Source organism: Dendrobates tinctorius, unplaced genomic scaffold, assembly GCF_039654945.1.
Source record: "Dendrobates tinctorius isolate UK_male_01 unplaced genomic scaffold, ASM3965494v1 ptg000099l, whole genome shotgun sequence".
Lineage (NCBI taxonomy): Eukaryota > Metazoa > Chordata > Amphibia > Anura > Dendrobatidae > Dendrobates > Dendrobates tinctorius.
The window spans coordinates 7,515,705-7,528,869 of NW_027361767.1; the positions used below are offsets into that span (position 1 = coordinate 7,515,705).

A 13,165-nucleotide genomic window follows, 5' to 3' on the forward strand; every position below is an offset into this window, starting at 1 on the left:
GATTCTATTCTATGATTCTATGATTCTAACTACAAAAAAAGTCTGACTTCTGTGCTTGCCAACAAGGGTTTTGCCACCAAGTATTAAGTCTTGTTTGCCAGAGGGATTAAATATTTATTTCTCACTGCAAAATGGAAATGCATTTATACAATGTGATTTTCTGGATTTTATTTTTGATATTCTATCTCTCAATGTTAAAATTAACCTACCATTAAAATTATAGACTGTTCAAGTCTCTGTCAGCGGGCAAACTTACAAAATCAACAAGGGATCAAATAATTATTCCCTTCACTGTATAAATGAATATGTGTGTGTGTATGTGTATATATATATATATATATATATATATATATATATTGAGGCACAGCTAAGGGCTGTATAGTTGATGGGAAGTATGTGTCTCAGAGACGACTCTCTGTAATGTAAGCCCTAAGTAATATCACTATATTGCTAATGTATTGCAAGGACCTGTGGTGAGGTCACAGTCACGTGACCAGTCAGCTTCTGGGTTCGTGGGTGTGGCTATACCCTTATAATGTAGACTGCTCCTGAAACACAGGGTTGTATGTGGGGAGGGGAAGTCTCCTGTTTGTGTTCTGGCTCCAGGACTGAGCCTAAAGGACTGGACATTTGTTATGTATTTTGCCTGAGCTAAAGGCTTTTTCTTTTGTGCTCTTTTGTTTTATGGGTTTATGATGCAATAAACCCCATGAACTTTAAAGGAACCTGCCTCCTGATTGTTTCCCGCTGCACCTGAGCGAGTAGAATCCTTACAATTTTGTCTAGACGTGCGGGCAGCGTTCCCAGCAGAGACTTGAGACAGTTGCTGCATGTCCTGGGTCAAGTTTTCAGCAAGGCAGCAAGCACTACCTGGAATAATGGAGGACCTGCTGAAACACCTGGTCCAGTCCCAATCATAGCAACAGGAGACCAACAGGCTGTTGTTACAGCAGATCCAGCAGAGCCAGCAGGAGCAACGGCAGCAGTTCCAGCAGAGCCAGCAGGAGCAATGGCAGCAGATGCAGCTTCTGGCAACCGCCATCCAGGAGGGCAGGACGAGCGGCCCAACCCCAGGTCTGGCTGATGCCACCAACGTCGGGAAGGCGGTAAGACGCGCATTACAGAAAATGACCCCTGAGGATGATGTTGAGGCCTTCCTGACGGTATTTGAGAGGGTGACTGAGAGGGAAAAACTTCAGCCAGAGCAGTAGGCAGAGGTACTGGCCCCATACCTGACGGGGGAGCCCCAGAAGGCGCACTATGACTTGACTGTACAAGACGCCAAGGTGTATCCCAAAAGAAAAGTGGAAATTCTCACACGTTTGGGGGTGACAATGACTATCAGGTCACAGCGAGTTCACCGCTGGGCCTATCACCGGGACAAACCGCCGCGCTCCCAAAAGTTCGACCTGTTGCACCTGGTCCAGAAATTGCTGCAGCCAGAGTCGTCTTCCCCTGCACAGATGGTAGAGCGAGGGGTGATGGATCGGTTTGTGCATTCCCTGCAGAGACCCCTACAGACTTGTATTGCCCAGGGTGATCCCCAGAATGCCGATGAACTGGTCGGACTGGTCGAGAGATACCAGGGGATGGAAGGCTCCTTGGGGAAGCAGCCCATTCAGTATTAGGGGTTCCAACAGGGGGCGGAGTCCCAAAAAGGGGTGGGGTGTCCAAGGTCAAAAGGGGCGGGGGAAGCGGTGCCCAAGGTCCCCACGGGTGATATTATTTGCTGGAAGTGCCACAGGCCAGGACATATAGCTGCCTGTTGTTCCCAAACCACCGAGCAGATGGACTGCAGCATCGGACGCCATAGTTCATAATATGCATATCCAGCTTGCAGTGTGAACTCGTCACCTAACGAGGGACCACAAGCGTGTCCCGTGAAGGTGAATGGTCGAGCAATAATGGCGCTGCTAAACTCCGGGAGCTTGGTGACCCTTGAAGGGGCCAGTTTTCCTCTCAACCTACTCCTGGGTAAAAAGGTTGGTGTTCGGTGCATACATGAAGATGCAAAAGACTACCCTATGGCCAGGGTGAACATTAAAACGGCGCATGGCACTGAGTCCCATGAAGTTGGCGTCGTTCGAGACTTGTTTGCATCCTATAATTATAGGCCGGGATTTCTGTCTGTTTTGGGATCTGTGGGGTAAGGCCTCTTTCACACTTCAGTTTTTTACAATCAGTCACAATCCGCCAGGTTTTGAAAAAAACGGATCTGCAATTTTCTTTTGAGGATCCGTTTTTTTCCCCATTGACTTACATTATTGGCGGATTGTGACGGATAGCCGTCTGTTGCATCCATTTTTTTTGCGGATCCGCCAAAAGTTCCTGTCCGTCACCATCCTCAAAGATTTCCAAACGGAGCTTGCAACGTTTTTTTCTGTGGCGGATCCTCCAGACACCCATTTAACCCGAAATTCTTTCTGTGTGCCGGACAAAAAATTCTCTCTCTCTCCCTCTCCCTCTCCCTCTCCCCTTTTCCAGGCTGCGATTCCTTTAAAATTCTTCATTTATCGGATCCGTCAAAAAACGGACGGGTGCCATCCGTTGTCATCAGTACTAAAACGGATCCGCCTTCCGTCAAAAAAACGGACGGGTGCCATACGTTGTCATCAGTACTAAAACGGATCTGCCATCCGTCCTTTTGGCGGATTTTGACTGATGCAAAAAACTGAAGTTTGAAAGAGGCCTAAGGGTTCTGAGATTGCTAGCAAGAGCAGGGAACCAATGAACCCTAATAAGGTATTGTCACCATCAGAGGTAGACGGGTTTCCTTTATGTGTCCTTGTGGGGGATGAGGAAGAAGGGTCCCCTGTCTCTGACATTCCGGAGTTAGGGGTGGCCAGTGAGAATTTTGGGACTGCCCAACATAGAGACCCAACACTGAGAGAAGCCTTCAACAATGTCACCGTCACTAATGGGGATGCACAAGAGCTGGGAGCGGACACAAGGTTTCCCTATTTTATGATGAGTGGGGAGTTGTTACACCGGGTCACGAAAATAAGGGAGGAGGTGGTAGAGCAGTTAATAGTACCAGGCCCCTATAGATGGAAAGTGTTGGACTTGGCCCTTTCACACATCTTGGAGGGACACCTGGGGGTGGAAAAAACGCAGGAACGGGTTGTGCAGAGGTTCTATTGGCCTGGATGTCACCGGAAGATAGGAAACTATTGCAGGTCCTGCCCAACATGTCAGTTAACTACCCCCACATCTCCCTTCCGGAACCCCCTTATGCCATTGCCCATTATTGAGGTGCCATTTGAGAGAATTGCCATGGACTTGGTCGGTCCCTTAGTTAAATCAGCCCGGGGCCATCAGTATATATTAGTCGTCCTGGACTATGCCACACGCTATCCTGAGGCAATTCCCCTGAGAAACTCCTCCGTGAAGAGTATAGCCCGCGAGCTGGTCCATGTGTTTTCCCGGACGGGTTTGCCGAAGGAGATCCTGACCGATCAGGGAACAACTTTCATGAGCAAGGTGATAAGGGAGTTGTGCAATGTTCTGCAGATCTCCAAGTTGAGGACTTCAGTGTACTATCCGCAGTCAGATGGCTTTGTTGAGAAATTTAACAAAACACTGAAGAGCATGCTACGAAAAGCCATAGAGAAAGACAGTAGAGACTGGGATTGTCTCTTACCGTAACTGCTGTTTTCTATACGTGAAGTTCCCCAGGCTTCCACGGGGTTCTCGCCCTTCGAGCTCCTGTATGGCCGACATCCGCGAGGTCTCTTAGATATAGCCAAGGAAACCTGGGAAGCCGAAGTCACGCTCCACAGAAGCATCATTGAGCATGTGGCACTGATTCAGCAGAGGATTGCTAAGGTGATGCCCATTGTTAAAGAACTTCTCCGCCAGGCACAAGAGGCTCAGGCCAGGGTCTACAACCGGTCAGCAAGAGTGAGGCAGTTCAGTCCAGGAGACCGAGTTGTCATGCTAATTCCGACAGTGGAGAGTAAGTTCTTGACCAAGTGGCAAGGGCCGTATGAGGTGGTGGAGAAGCTTAGTGAGGTAAATTATAAAATTCACCAACCCAGAAGACGGAAACCAAACCAGGTTTACCATGTCAACCTCCTCAAGCCGTGACAAGATAGAGAGCAAGCGGTAACTCCGTGTTTACTGGGCAACCTTGAAGGTGAGGTTGGAGCGGTTACCTTAGCGGAAACGCTATCGAAGGCCCAGAAACAGCAGTGCCGGGAGTTACTCCAGAGAAATCGGGACCTGTTTTCAGAATTGCCGGGATGCACGAAGGTCGTCGAGCACGAAGTTCTGACCGAGCCACATTTGCAGGTGAAAGTGAAGCCTTATCGAATTCCTGAGGCCCGTCAAGAAGTAATCTCCAAGGAGGTTCAGCGTATGTTGAAGCTCGGGGTCATTGAGGAATCCAAGAGCGGCTGATCGAGCCCGATTGTCCTGGTCCCAAAACCTGATGGTGAATGGAGGTTCTGCAATGATTACCAGAAGCTGAATGAGGTCTCCAAGTTTGACGCATATCCCATGCCATGCGTTGATGAGCTCATCGGGAGACTTGGACCTGCCAGGTACATAACCACCTTGGATTTGACAAAGGGATATTGGCAGATCCCCATGGCACAGGAAGCCAAGGAGAAGACTGCATTTTCTACACCAGACGGGTGCTTCCAGTATGTCCGGATGCCGTTTGGCCTGCAGGGTGCTCCGGCGACCTTCCAGAGGGCTATGAATAGAATTCTCGTGCCTCATAAGCTTTACGCTGAGGTGTACCTGGATGATATTGTCATCTTTACCCCGGACTGGGAGACTCACCTGGAAAAGATCCAAGCAGTGTTTGATGCTCTAAGGGAGGCGCGGTTTACGATAAACCCAAAGAAGTGTGCCTTGGGCAAAGAGGAATCCAAGTACCTGGGATATGTAGTGAGGCGTTGCGAGATCAAACCCCAAATCAATAAAGTGGAGGCAATTCAAACATGGCCGAGACCTCTGTCCAAAAAGCAAGTTAAATCCTTCCTGGGGATCATGGGATATTAAAGAAGGTTCATCCCAAACTTCGCCATGATGGCAGCGCCTCTAACTGATCTTCTAAAGGGGACAAAGTCAGTAATGGTCAGATGGTCTGAAGAGGCAGAGTCAGCCTTCCAAGAGATGAAAGGGGCTCTGTGTAAGCAACCAGTTCTGGTGGCCCCAGACTTTAAACATGAATTTATCCTTCAGACAGATGCCTCAGATGTCGGGGTAGGTGCAGTCCTTTCCCAGGAGATACATGGGGAGGAGCATCCTGTTCTTTACCTGAGTAGGAAGTTGGCTTCTTGTGAAAGAAATTACTCAGTTGTAGAGAAGGAGTGTTTGGCCATAAAATGGGCAGTGGATACCTTACGGTACTACCTGGTGGGACGGAAGTTTAGGTTAATATCCGACCATGCCCCACTCAGATGGATGAGGGAAACAAAGGGTAAGAATGCTAGGGTCACCCGCTGGTTCTTAGCCCTACAAGACTTCAACTTCCATATAGAGCATAGGGCCGGGAAGCTACATGGTAATGCCGATGCCCTCTCAAGAATCCCTTGTCTAGTAGGTGAAAGTGCCAAGCCCCACGACTTTAGGCAGATAGGGGAGATATGTGGCAGGTCTAAGGATTGTATAGTTAATGGGAAGTATGTGTATATATTTCATTTTTTGCCTAAAATGCAAATGAAATGTGTTTATCTTTTAGTTTAGGCCTTTTAGCAATCATTTCATCTTCAATTTGCTTATCTGTTCACAATAACAGTAATTTTGACCAGAGAGGTCCAATCTATTACATGCCACTGTATATACATGTAAGCACTATATTATGGGTAACAGTTGCAAAGTCAATACAGTATGTTATGACACTGAGAACATACGGGCACCACTATCAGTACAAGGCCCGTGCCCGTCGTATTATCTATAACTTCTTCTGATTGTTTAACTGGCCCTAGTGGGGTTCACCGGTATTTCCCGTTAGTCCGTTAGTCCACAAGTCCTAGATATGCGAATTACTGGGTATACAGTACAGTCTGCTCGTCGCACTAGCTGCCTCCATTCCCTGAAGTATGGCCCTGGCCCACACCCTGAACTGCACACCTACGCTGGAAATAACAGCCAACAGGAATGGTCCTCTGCTACAGCAGTATCATCTCCCGTGCCTGGTTCGGATTTGGTCACTGTCTTCTACTGTTGCTGCTTACAGTCTTCTGCTGGCGCTCGTCAATGTGTTCTACTGACGCTGCTTATGGTCTTCTGCTGGCGAAGCTCACGGACTTCTACTGGCGCGTGGCATGGATCTTCCTCGCAACTGAGGTCTTCTCCAGCATCTGACCCCACCCTGGCCCTTCTGTGGCAATGATGGCTCGCAGAACATGATCTCCCTGGTAGAGGTTCTTGTGCCAACTCCACCCTTCTCAGCCTTTTATAATTACTAACTGCAAAAGAGGTGTCAACTGACCAGGTATCTTCTTCAATCTCTTCCCTGGGAACATGCACTTCCAGAAACACACTTTGCCACTTAGGGTGCCAAGCTCCATTGCAAAGTAGGTCAACCATTAGGCTTAAATTAGGGCCAGTACCCCTACTCCTCACCTTTTCAGCTCCACCCTGTGTATTACTAAGCCTCGCCTTTTTAATTACTCAATCAATAAAGCTTATGTATATAGTAGGTGGGTCTTTTGGTCTAATTTTGTTGAACATGCACTTCCTTTTTTGGGGTTCCTACTTCTATAATTCTGTCTTTACTTTCACTTTCGCCTTTGACCCGCAGATGGCGGTGTTCACTTGCAGTTATTCGGTTAGGTATCAACTGTAATAATAATAATCTTTATTTATATAGCGCCAACATATTCCGCAGCGCTTTACAGTTTAACAGTTTCAAAACACAAGTCATAAGTAACAACGCTAACAATACAATAATTAAAGCAAAATAAGACGACCCTGCTCGTGAGAGCTTACAATCTACAATGAGGTGAGGGAGATACAGAACTGTACTCGTCTTGTCTATTGTCCACCTCCTTACATCTAAACTTTTTCTTTTGAGTATGAGTATATGGAAAGATGGTAACAAATGTCTCTTCCCCCTCATTCTCCAGACTGTTTCCCGGGCTGAATATTATCACAGAATTAACACATCCAGCAAATATGAGGTTCATGCAGTTCAAAGCCAAAGACAAATACTCAGTGGTGCTCTCTAAACTGGAGAAGGTAAAGGCCTTAACACTCCTCAGATATCTGTCTGACTGTCTCTAATGTCTGTCATCTTCCTATGTCTTCTTCTCCCTTTCCTAATCCCTCCCTCAAAGCTCTGTCCTCTCACAGAGGGAACGTGAAAGGGGCTCTAACCTGGTCTTCATGTTCAGACTGCCTTTTGCTGCTGGGAAGGTCTTCAGTGTCAGCATGCTAGATACCCTGCTATATCAGGTAGGGCCAATAAATCATTGTCATCCACACTATTACATTGTACTAGTTCTATGGCCTCTCCTATATCTCCTCCTATTACTCCACATATTCCCCCTATATCGCCTCCTATTACTCCATATATCCTCCCTATATCTTCTCCTATTGCTCCATATATCCTCCCTATATCTCCTCCTATTACTCCATATATCCTCCCTATATCTTCTCCTATTACTCCATATATCCTCCCTATATCGCCTCCTATTTCTCCATATATCCTCCCTATATCTCCTCCTATTACTCCATATATCCTCCCTATATCTCCCCCTATTATTCCATATATCCTCCCTATATCTTCTCCTATTACTCCATATATCCTCCCTATATCGCCTCCTATTTCTCCATATATCCTCCCTATATCTCCTCCTAATACTCATTATATCCTCCCTATATCTCCTCCTATTACTCCATATCTCCTCCTATTACCCCATATATCCTCCCTATAGCTCCTCCTATTACTCCATATATCCTCCCTATATCTCCCCCTATTACTCCATATTTCCTCCCTATATCTCCTCCTATTACTCCATACATCCTCCCTATATCTCCTCCTATTACTCCATATATCCTCCCTATATCTCCCATTACTCCATATATCCTCCCTATATCTCCTCCTATTACCCCATATATCCTCCCTATATCTCCTCCTATTACCCCATATATCCTCCCTATATATTCTCCTATTACCCCATATATCCTCCCTATATATTCTCCTATTACTCAATATATCCTCCCTATATCTCCTCCTATTACCCCATATATCCTCCCTATATCTCCTCCTATTACCCCATATATCCTCCCTATATCTCCCCCTATTACTCCATATAGCCTCCCTATATCTCCCCCTATTACTCCATATATCCTCCCTATATCTCCTATTACCCCATATATCCTCCCTGTATCTCCTCCTATTACCCCATATATCCTCCCTATATCTCCTCCTATTATCCCATATATCCTCCCTATATCTCCTCCTATTACTCCATATATCCTCCCTATATCTCCTTCTATTACCCCATATATCCTCCCTATATCTTCTCCTATTACTCCATATATCCTCCCTATATCTCCTTCTATTACCCCATATATCCTCCCTATATCTTCTCCTATTACTCCATATATCCTCCCTATATCTCCTCCTATTATCCCATATATCCTCCCTATATCTCCTCCTATTACTCCATATATCCTCCCTATATCTCCTTCTATTACCCCATATATCCTCCCTATATCTCCTCCTATTACTCCATTTATCCTCCCTATATTTCCTCCTATTACCCCATATATCCTCCCTATATCTCCTATTACCCCATATATCCTCCCTATATCTCCTCCTATTTCTCCATATATCCTCCCTATATTTCCTCCTATTACCCCATATATCCTCCCTATATCTCCTCCTATTACCCCATATATCCTCCCTATATTTCCTCCTATTACCCCATATATCCTCCCTATATTTCCTCCTATTACCCCATATATCCTCCCTATATCTCCTCCTATTACCCCATATATCCTCCCTATATCTCCTTCTATTACCCCATATATCCTCCCTATATCTTCTCCTATTACCCCATATATCCTCCCTATATCTCCTCCTATTACACCGTATATCCTCCCTATATCTCCCCCTATTACTCCATACAGTTGTGGCCAAAAGTATTGACACCCCTGCAATTCTGTCAGATAATACTCAGTTTCTTCCTGAAAATGATTGCAAACACAAATTCTTTGGTATTATCTTCATTTAATTTGTCTTAAATGAAAAAACACAAAAGAGAATGAAGCAAAACATTGATCATTTCACACAAAACTCCAAAAATGGGCCAGACAAAAGTATTGGCACCCTCAGCCTAATACTTGGTTGCACTACCTTTAGCCAAAATAACTGCGACCAACCGCTTCCGGTAACCATCAATGAGTTTCTTACAATGCTCTGCTGGAATTTTAGACCATTCTTCTTTGGCAAACTGCTCCAGGTCCCTGATATTTGAAGGGTGCCTTCTCCAAACTGCCATTTTTAGATCTCTCCATAGGTTTTCTATGGGATTCAGGTCTGGACTCATTGCGGCCACCTTAGAAGTCTCCAGTGCTTTCTCTCAAACCATTTTCTAGTGCTTTTTGAAGTGTGTTTTGGGTCATTGTCCTGCTGGAAGACCCATGACCTCTGAGGGAGACCCAGCTTTCTCACACTGGGCCCTACATTATGCTGCACAATTTGTTGGTAGTCTTCTGACTTCATAATGCCATGCACACGGTCAAGCAGTCCAGTGCCAGAGGCAGCAAAGCAACCCCAAAACATCAGGGAACCTCCGCCGTGTTTGACTGTAGGGACCGTGTTTTTTTCTTTGAATGCCTCTTTTTTTTCTCCTGTAAACTCTATGTTGATGCCTTTGCCCTAAAAGCTCTACTTTTGTGTCATCTGACCAGAGAACATTCTTCCAAAATGCTTTAGGCTTTTTCAGGTAAGTTTTGGCAAACTCCAGCCTGGCTTTTTTATGTCTCGGGGTAAGAAGTGGGGTCTTCCTGGGTCTCCTACCATACAGTCCCTTTTCATTCAGACGCCGACGGATAGTACGGGTTGACACTGTTGTACCCTCGGACTGCAGGGCAGCTTGAACTTGTTTGGATGTTAGTCGAGGTTCTTTATCCAACATCCGCACAATCTTGCGTTGAAATCTCTTGTCAATTTTTCTTTTCCGTCCACATCTAGGGAGGTTAGCCACAGTGCCATGGGCTTTAAACTTCTTGATGACACTGCGCACGGTAGACACAGGAACATTCAGGTCTTTGGAGATGGACTTGTAGCCTTGAGATTGCTCATGCTTCCTCACAATTTGGTTTCTCAAGTCCTCAGACAGTTCTTTGGTCTTCTTTCTTTTCTCCATGCTCAATGTGGTACACACAAGGACACAGGACAGAGGTTGAGTCAACTTTAATCCATGTCAGCTGGCTGCAAGTGTGATTTAGTTATTGCCAACACCTGTTAGGTGCCACAGGTAAGTTACAGGTGCTGTTAATTGCACAAATTAGAGAAACATCACATGATTTTTCGAACAGTGCCAATACTTTTGTCCACCCTCTTTTTTATGTTTGGTGTGGAATTATATCCAATTTGGCTTTAGGACAATTCTTTTTGTGTTTTTTCATTTAAGACAAATTAAATGAAGATAATAATACCAAAGAATTTGTGTTTGCAATCACTTTCAGGAAGAAACTGAGTATTATCTGACAGAATTGCAGGGGTGTCAATACTTTTGGCCACAACTGTATATCCTCCCTATAGCTCCTTCTGTTACTCCATTTATCCGTGTATTACTGACGCCTTTCTCCTCCTCCATGCAGTCGTTTGTGAAGGATTACATGATCTCCATCACGCGTCTCTTGCTGGGTCTGGATTCGATGCCCGGCTCTGGTTTCCTTTGCGCTGTAAGTTCCCTCTTCTGGCTTTGCAGCTTTGGATGTGACTAAAGTCATGTCCATTTATATTGGTTTCATATTTATTAAAGGGGTTGTAGATAGAATAGGGGGTGACTGACTGATCGCTTGGAGTTCGACCACTGGGATCTGCACTGTGGCAGGAACACAAGGACCCGTTACTTTACCAGCCACACATTGCCTACCCCCTTGTAGTGTCACCTACTAGGAACTTTTGGAACTTTTTGGTCCCAGTTATGGAGCTCTCAGAACATGTCGGAGGTCCTCAGGGAGCTGTGCTGTACTTGTAGTGCTAAATGTTTGCCCTTCACAAGGAAAGCCACAGCGCTCGGAACAGAATATTATGTGATGAAGGACGACTCAAGGACTTGGCTATTAGGGCCCCTGCGTGCTTCCAGCCCGGGGCCCCAGTGATGTTACATAGAAGATAAACTGTAAAGGGAGATTCAGGCGCCTGATGTTCTGGGGCCGACTGTGTCTTGTGTCTTTCATGATTTTTTACTTTCCACCATTGTCCATGCCCTGGGCAAATCATGTTCTGCCGATTCCCCGAGCAATCACATCCACAATCCCAGTATTCAGTCGAGACTCTGATATGGAAATGAGCTTTATAATCAAGAGTCAAAGGTTTATGATAAAATCCATCATGCGCAAAAAGAAAAAAAATCTATGCAATAATAAATATATGCCTATACTATACGTATATAGGTGCATGTGCTAAATGGAGCCCCTCATATACCCTGTAGGATCAGTCGTGGAAGGATGTTATTCCCCCCTTCTATCATTTATAATGTATAATGTTGTGTGATAAGAACATATTTACACTTTGTGTTACTCTGCCCCCTGCTGGAGAAGCTGAGCATTGATGTAACATTTTCTGGTTCCTACACAGCTGCAAGTTACTGAAGAAGACCTGTGGATCCGATGTTATGGTCGCCTGTATCAGAAGCTGTGCTCCACTACTGGAGACATACCTATTGGAATTTTCCGTACCGAGACACATGTGTTACCGACTTCAGAGGTATGCTGCGGCTCGTGCCTCTTTGCATTTTCTTAGTGCATTTTTTTTTTTGCTTTTGTGTGCACTCATTGGTCAAAAATGGGAAAACGCACACAGGAATGACAACAGGACTGTGAGAATCAGAATGATGTAGGTGCAACGATACCTTTAAGTGATGGCTGAGCTACATACAGCACCAGTCATAGCCACAGTGTAGCATCGGTAACAATGACAGTCCAGAACCAGTCAGCATTGACCATGGAGACAGTACAGCATAAGGCACGCGTCACAGTGCAACCCTGGGCACTGTCATAGTGCAGCACTGGGCAGGCTCACAAAGCAGCCCAGGGCAGGGCCATTGTGCAGCATCAGACATGGTCACCATGCAGCACCATGCACAGTAACAGAACAGCCCAGGACAGGGCCACAGTGCGGCACCAGATATGGCCACAGAGCAGCATTGGGGAGGGTCACAGTGCAGCATTGGGGAGGGTCACAGTGCAGCATTGGGGAGGGTCACAGTGCAGCATTGGGGAGGGTCACAGTGCAGCATTGGGGAGGGTCACAGTGCAGCATTGGGGAGGGTCACAGTGCAGCATTGGGGAGGGTCACAGTGCAGCACCAGGTGTGGTCACAGTGCAGCATTGGGGAGGGTCACAGTGCAGAATCGGGGAGGGTCACAAAACAGTCCAGGGCAGGGCCATAATGCAGCACCAGATATGGCCACAGTGCAGCATTGGGGAGGGTCACAGTGCAGCATTGTGGAGGGTCACAGTGCAGCATTGGGGAGGGTAACAGTGCAGCACCAGGTGTGGCCACAGTGCAGCATTGGGGAGGGTCACAGTGCAGCATTGGGGAGGGTCACAGTGCAGCATTGGGGAGGGTCACAGTGCAGCATCGGGGAGGGTCACAGTGCAGCATCGGGGAGGGTCACAGTGCAGCATCGGGGAGGGTCACAGTGCAGCATCGGGGAGGGTCACAGTGCAGCATCGGGGAGGGTCACAGTGCAGCATCGGGGAGGGTCACAGTGCAGCATCGGGGAGGGTCACAGTGCCGCATCGGGGAGGGTCACAGTGCAGCATTGGGGAGGGTCACAGTGCAGCATCGGGGAGGGTGACAAAGCAGTCCAGGGCAGGACCATAGTGCAGCACCAGATATGGCCACAGTGCAGCATCGGGGAGGGTCACAGTGCAGCATCGGGGAGGGTCACAGTGCAGCATCGGGGAGGGTCACAGTGCAGTATTGGGGTGGGTCACAGTATAGCATTGGGGAGGGTCACAGTGC

The 13,165-nt window shown here is 46.7% G+C and overlaps 1 protein-coding gene across 8 annotated transcripts in view; it reads left to right on the forward strand.

The window, feature by feature from the left end:
• The window catches only part of QTRT1 (queuine tRNA-ribosyltransferase catalytic subunit 1), a 353,595-nt gene that overhangs the window by 324,867 nt on the left and 15,563 nt on the right, over nucleotides 1-13,165 (forward strand). For 2 of the 8 annotated variants that reach the window (XM_073587543.1, XM_073587544.1), the window contains 4 exons: nucleotides 7,080-7,191; nucleotides 7,306-7,407; nucleotides 10,789-10,872; nucleotides 11,774-11,902. In XM_073587543.1, coding sequence (XP_073443644.1) covers nucleotides 7,080-7,191; nucleotides 7,306-7,407; nucleotides 10,789-10,872; nucleotides 11,774-11,902 — 427 coding nt within the window. Of the gene's footprint in view, nucleotides 1-7,079; nucleotides 7,192-7,289; nucleotides 8,525-10,788; nucleotides 10,873-11,773; nucleotides 11,903-13,165 lie in introns of those variants that run through there. The other 6 variants (XR_012234469.1, XR_012234470.1, XM_073587542.1 and 3 more) reach the window with 6 other exon arrangements.